The sequence below is a fragment of the Cnephaeus nilssonii genome (assembly GCF_951640355.1).
Source record: "Cnephaeus nilssonii genome assembly, chromosome: 4".
Classification (NCBI taxonomy): domain Eukaryota; kingdom Metazoa; phylum Chordata; class Mammalia; order Chiroptera; family Vespertilionidae; genus Cnephaeus; species Cnephaeus nilssonii.
In genome coordinates this window covers 82,753,844-82,759,843 of record NC_137075.1, presented here as the reverse complement: position 1 = coordinate 82,759,843, position 6,000 = coordinate 82,753,844, and the positions used below count along the sequence as shown (strand labels likewise).

Here is a 6,000-nt window from a genome sequence, read left to right as displayed (position 1 = left end):
CCAATTGATTTATTTGCTAATTGACTGGCCCAGCTTTGGGCTTTCAATCTAAAGAAATCATTTCATCCTTTATTAAATACTGCAAGAATCTCAGTCTTTGTTCTGCGGGGCTATACACAATTTATTAGTGAAACTTGAATTTACACCACAATAGTTGCACCACTAATGACCTTCCAAATGCCACTAACACCATACATGTTCCGCTTCTCAGTGGGATCCAAACCTGTCAGTGAATTCTGAGCCCGTCGACCTCCCTCTGACACAAGAACAGACCCCCAAGCCCATGCCCCTTCCCCCCATCCTTCCATGATTTCATTTCTGAATCAGTTACTCTTTGGAGATCCCAATTCTTATACACCTCCTCTTTTTATTTGGTGAACAATACTTTATTCGGAAATGTTCCCTCCTGTAATTACAAATCCTGTTAGTCCTCCTCCTCCTCTCCCCAGGGGGATTGTGGGCTTTAATTAATTAATGTGGTTAAACCGCTTTGAGGTGCCTGGTTGAAAGGTGCTATATAAGTGCAAATTATTATTATTATGGCTGTTGACATCCCATGGCGGCAAGGCCCACAGCCCCATGCATCTAGAGGCCAGAACAAAGACTCCTTCGTCTTCACCTTCCCCGCTAGGTCTGCGATGGCTGGCGCAGTGGTATGAGGGCAAATCTGTTACCATCGCAGCAGCAATCAACTAATTAATCCCCATTAGGCAGGCTTCCGTTTCCTTCTTCCACGCAGCACAGTCCTGTTTCATTTCACAAATCACGCCCCCATCAGCTCCAGACAAAGGTCACAGTGTCCCTATGGCCTCTGCTGGCCTAAAAGGAAAAAAAGAGGGAGAGAAAGAAAGTTTGAAAAAACACAGAACAAAAACGTTGTTGTTGTGAAATGCACCAACTTGTCACCAGCAATCTGAGTAAGCTTTCCTCCTGGCAGGGTTCCACTTGCACACACACCTGTCTGTGACGATGCACAGGTGTGGGTTAGGGTCCTGCAGCCCAGGCTTGATGGCTGTAGAAAAAGGGGAGTCTTCCTGGGCTGGGTAGGAAGAGGTCACCCGGAGAAGCTGGAGCCCCTCTTCCGCTTCCTCCTCTCCCCCCAGGTTTCCCCTGAGAAAGCCAGCTGCCATCTGCAGCCAGGAAGTCCTCACAAAGGCAGGGGGCCGTGATTTAGACGTTTTGTGCTACACCTAGCACAGCCCGGCCCTTCACCGACGCCCAGCACTTCCACTCTGATCGTAGCCATTGAAAGCGGCCCCGTGGGGGAGACGTGGCCTCTAGAAAGGGACGCTGCTGACCAAAACGCTCCTTACAAGGCTGTGCCTCAGACCCTTTGTTAGCGTGGACGTGGGTGAACCTCAGGGGGTCATGTCTTCATCTGCCTCCATTTATCCTCCCTATTGAAGGGCTCCTTCAGGACATCGGTCAGTCTCTGTGGGAAATGATTCGGAGAGCAACAAAGGAACTCGGGCCCTTTGGGGGGCCTGCGGAATTCAGTAAACATCTGGACACGGAAGGCCAGGTTCTCAAGCAGCCTCGCTGGGGAGATGTCAAAAGAGAGAAAGAGCTGTGTGTGCAACGCAAGCTCTTAGTTCTGTGGCGACATTTGTTGTAGAAAAACACAGACGCCCCAGTAGGTAGACAGGAAGATTGTTCAAAGGCCCCTCTGTCTGTCAGTTGGTGTGAGCGCCGTGCGCTGTGTCGGTTCTCATGGCCCGTGAGAGGAAATAAAAGTTCTGCATGGCTGGGAGCAGCATGTGATGGGTTCGTTCTGCACGTCCTATGAATAACCTGAGGTTGCATAAGCCTGTCCTGGGTGGTGCTGGGGAGCATTTCTGCTCTCCTTACAGTTCGGGTGCACTTTCTGGTCAAGGTGCCTTGGATTCTCATCATGAGCACGTTTTAATTGACCAAAAAGAATGAAGTACTGAGCGTAAGTGATTTATACTTCATGGTGAAATTCAGGATCTGAACTCTTGACTCTCAGTGCTCCCTTTATTGTTGAATCAATCCATTCAGAGCACATTAGTCAGCATGATTCATTAGTCACATGGCACTAATCAGCACTCCCCAGGGTCCCCAGATCTGTCCTCAGGCGGCAAAAGAACCTGGTCTCTGTGGAGAGGCACTGCAGGCCATTCCATCAGCATCGGGAGCTGACGCCCAGTTCCAGCCCCACATGCTCTCGGGAGCTTCCTCAGCCATCCCAGTTAGAACGAGTCTGTCTCCCCTATCCTTCCATGCTCCATTTGTTAACCTTGATAATATGTGTCATGTGTCACAGTTTGGCTTTGATCAAAGTTATTTTTGTTTGAAATAACTAGATTTTGAGCTACTAAAAGGAAGAAACCTTTTTTTTTTTTCAGCCTCATATCCCCCATGGTTTGTAAACAATAGATACTCAACAAATACCTGAACTCACTGAAATAAAGCTTATGTCATATTCCAGAAAGAACACCACGTCCTTTTGGAAGAGGTTTTCAAAGGAAATCAACAACCCGGATGGATTTAACATCCTTCCGTATTATTACCTGGGCATCTTCACAAATGCAGATTGTGACCCGGCAAAGATGGCCAAGTGGCTTGCAGCTTCTAAAGGAGTGTGGGTTCAGACTAACTATAGTCCAGGCCTTGGAACAGAGCTTTTCTCTGGAACCTTATTCCAACGAACATTTTGTTCCATGTTTTAAAACATTGTGGAGACAGGAAAAAACATTTTGGGGAGAAAAAAAGTGTTTAGTCTGTGATTTTGGGCCCAAATTCAGACCCTGCTTTGTGCTATAAGCACTAGTAGGTGTTGTTCAAATATCTTTCTTGCTTGGTGCATAATAGCAAAACATACACTACAGTTTCTGCTTGAGATAGATTCCCTTTTGGGTAGGGGACCAAGATTTTTGGGTGCTGATCTGTGGTGTCATTACTAACTGTGATGCCCCATTTCTCGGCTCTAGGCTCTACACAAGAGGGTCCTGACAGCATTTTTAACACATAATATTGATGTAGCATTTCAACATTATGCAACAAGCCCAGCCCTAAGGTCTGTACTGCCTAACCTCCACAACTGGACTCGAAGAGGGATGTGTCGCTGCACATTCATCTCCCGTGCTTGTAGCAATATAACTCCCAAAATTTAGCCCTGCTCCTGGCCTCCAGATTGGCAACTGCCCACCCTCTGACCAGCCATTCTACTTTTTGATGTAGACCCAGAGACACCCTCACACCTGCCTACCAAGAAACATGTGCAACAGAATTCGTTCAATTAACAAATAATGGTAATTTCCATCCAGGAAGTAATGGCCAACATGTGGTATATTCAAACAATGGATGTGACTACCTCAGTTAAAGTGAAAGAACATGATTTATGTGTATCAAGGTGGATATACTGCAACAAGATGACATTAAGGGACAAAAAGAAGTTATGGCATGATGTGTGCAATAAGCCATTGATGCAAATTTGGAATGTCCTCCAAACAAATCTCTCTTTGAGGCTAATAGCCAGAGTAAAAAAAAGTGGACATAGCAGAGGGCCAGTGTGGGAAGATGTCACGCCGGGAGGAGGTGTGAAATGAATGTTTAAAGGGAAGAAGAGAACTGGGCAGACTGGAGTCCTCCCTCGTTTCCTCTGGGAGGCGCCTCACCGAGCAGCAGGCAAAAGCTGCGGGGAATGCTTGGGCCTGGATGAGCTTTCTGGGCTGCAGTGGCGCCAGCAGCCCCGGGGACGATGCACCAGGCCTGCTCTGTTCTCTTTTCTGTGACCCCTGGGCGAGAAGTTCACTCTCTCTGCTCCACTGACTCCCAGGGCTCTCTGCCCAGGCTCCCATGAGAATGCCAGGCTGTGCCAAGTACGTGGGTGGTATTTACCAGGCAGACACCTTCATACCTGGATGGAAACAGATTGAGAATCTTCAGGGTCACTCTGAGTCCACCAGGCAGAAAACATTTAGATGGGTTACTGATTCAGACTGAAATCTGATGAACTCAGATGGTGGTATTTGGGGGGGGGGGAAAGAATTTTTCAATAAATCATCCTGTTGGCTCAGTGACTAAGAAAATGGAGTAGAAGACTCTAACCCAACTTTGTGACAAGGGAACAAACAGAGGAGATTAATGTCCCTCCCAATATGCTTTAAAAGGCAATCAAACATCCACCCTTGCATTTACAAGAAAGATGAAGCCATAGCGCTCCAGCTCTTTAAAAAAAATCATGGTTTTACCTCTTTGTTTTCTGCTTTCTTCTAAGTCCCTACACTAAGTGGCTAGGAAAACAGGAAACTAGCTTTGTTTCCAGCACCTTCCCTGGATCTATCTCAGGGTCCCCTGGCTCTCCTTAGGTTCCCCGTCTCTATCCCAAGGTTTATGTGGCTCACTCAAACCTAAACTAGCAGAGGACAGCCCCAGAATCCAAATTCAACCTGTGATACCTGATCCTGATTAAAAAATAAAAACAATGTAAAAAAATAATTCTGTCCTGCTGAGAAAGAAAGCCATTATCTTCCGTTCTGTTCGAAGCAACCTGGCTTTTGTGTTTCAAATGCTCCTCAGGCCCCCAGGAAAAGGAGAGCGCAGCAAAGGCAGAGTGAGCAAGGAGGCCCCCCAGCCTCTTCATCCTCCCCGGCAGCCCCTTCTTGAGGGTCTGCTTCTCTACCCAGGTGATGGGCCTGACTGCTATGAGCCCCACAAAAGCCTGGATGGCCCCAGTTTCCCCAGGCTTCCTGCAGCATCAGCCACACAGCCTGGCTGCTTTTTAATTTTTTAAAAAATATATTTTTTTCTAATTTCAGAGAGGGAGGGAGAGGGAGGGAGAGGTAGAAACACCAATGATGAGAGAGAATCATTGACCAGATGCCTCCTGCATGCCCCCTACTGGGGACCGAGCCAGCAACCCAGGCATGTGCCCTGACCGGGAATCGAACTGTGACCTCCTGGTTCATAGGTCAACACTCAACCACTGAATCACACTGGCCGGGCCAGCGTGGCTGTTTTTATTTTTATTTTTTTAAAATATATTTTATTGATTTTTTACAGAGAGGAAGGGAGAGGGATGGAGAGTTAGAAACATCGATGAGAGAGAATCATCTATCAGCTGCCTCCTGCACACCCGCTACTGGGAATGTGCCTGCAACCAAGGTACATGCCCTTGACCGGAATCGAACCCAGGACCCTTCAGTCCGCAGGCCGACACTCTATCCGCTGAGCCAAACCGGTTAGGGCAGCCTGGCTGCTTTTAATGATAGAATCTTTATTCCTGGTCTTGACACAGAGGCCCAGGGGTCCCAGCTGTGTTCTGGGTGGCACAACACTTGGGGCTTCCCAGGGAAACAACGGACAAAGACCAGAGCAGATGCGAGTCATGTTGGAGCCCATCAACTCTCCCTCCCTCCTGCAACCGTCGGTTCTGTGGGCCCACCCTGCTTTTCCCTCTGCACTTGGTCCTGGCACCCTTGGCCGCCCTCGGGGCTGGCCACGCCTCTCAGCTTTTCCACTCTCGGGTGCTGAGGGTTTCATGGGGAGCTCTAGGGGCAAAGTTAAAATGGATTAACGGCACCTACTCCTTCACCTTCCCACTTCAGTTGCACAAATAAGCTGGACCCTCCCTCTGCTGGACTTGGCCCCTCTCAGAGTCGAACCATCAGAAGCTGGTGGCTGTGAGCTCCTTCTCCTTTGGGGCCTAAGTATTTCCCAGGTCTTGGGCCCAACCCTGAGAGGCCAGGATGCCCAACAAGTGCAGAAAGACAAAGAAGATGCAAACAGAGGGGTTACCATGGCAATGGCCAGAGCCGGGGAGCCTTCTGAAGATGCCGGGAGGGTGGGTTTTCTTTCTTTTACCTTTTCTTCTTTTCCCGCAAAAGGAGAATAGTTCCGCTCTCTATTTTACTACAACAATAGCATGGACCAGCTCCTTCAAGTGTTTCAAAAAGCAGCCTAAGAAATCTCTAAGCAAGCCCCTCAGTGTCTCCCGCCTCCGGCCCAGTGAACAAAGGTGGGGGAAGGGTATCAGGC

The 6,000-nt window shown here is 48.5% G+C and overlaps 1 protein-coding gene across 1 annotated transcript in view; it reads right to left on the bottom strand.

Moving 5' to 3' along the window:
* Window positions 1-315: 315 nt before the first annotated feature.
* Window positions 316-6,000, bottom strand: part of RAD51B (RAD51 paralog B) — a 514,016-nt gene continuing 508,331 nt past the window's right edge. Inside the window, exon 11 of the mRNA XM_079768331.1 lies at window positions 316-819. Coding sequence (XP_079624457.1) covers window positions 803-819 — 17 coding nt within the window. The 3' untranslated portion in view covers window positions 316-802. The remainder of the gene's footprint in view (window positions 820-6,000) is intronic.